The 341-nt window shown below is 69.8% G+C and overlaps 1 protein-coding gene across 1 annotated transcript in view; it reads right to left on the bottom strand.

Moving 5' to 3' along the window:
- Positions 1-341, bottom strand: part of ADCY1 (adenylate cyclase 1 (brain)) — a 64,454-nt gene that overhangs the window by 1,855 nt on the left and 62,258 nt on the right. Inside the window, exon 13 of the mRNA XM_015568211.1 lies at positions 44-103. Coding sequence (XP_015423697.1) covers positions 44-103 — 60 coding nt within the window. The remainder of the gene's footprint in view (positions 1-43; positions 104-341) is intronic.

Here is a 341-nt window from a genome sequence, read left to right as displayed (position 1 = left end):
GGTGGCAGTTGGGCAGGTAGAACTTGTAGAGGCCGTCGCCCACCCTCGTCCGCTCCTGGGCCAGCTTGGCCAGCGCATCGTAGAGTTCTCGCTGGCAGGGGTCCTGCGACAGGGGGAGGAGAGGTGACTCCCCGCCCCGGGGCAGGACAGGGGGCTGTGTGGACGCGCCTGTCCCCAGGGGGTCGCATGGCTGTCTTGGGTGGTTACGAGGAAGGTTGGGGGCCGTGCCCTCCCACCCCGAACACCCCTAAACACCCACGGGAGCTGAGAGGTCTCCCGACTCCCTCCCCGCACGCCCACGCCCACCCCACCCCCACCCAGGTGTGGCTCCTGCCCAACGC

This window comes from Myotis davidii, unplaced genomic scaffold (genome assembly GCF_000327345.1).
Source record: "Myotis davidii unplaced genomic scaffold, ASM32734v1 scaffold1364, whole genome shotgun sequence".
NCBI lineage: Eukaryota > Metazoa > Chordata > Mammalia > Chiroptera > Vespertilionidae > Myotis > Myotis davidii.
Note: the sequence above shows the minus strand (reverse complement) of the source record. Positions and strands in the feature narration are given on the sequence as shown.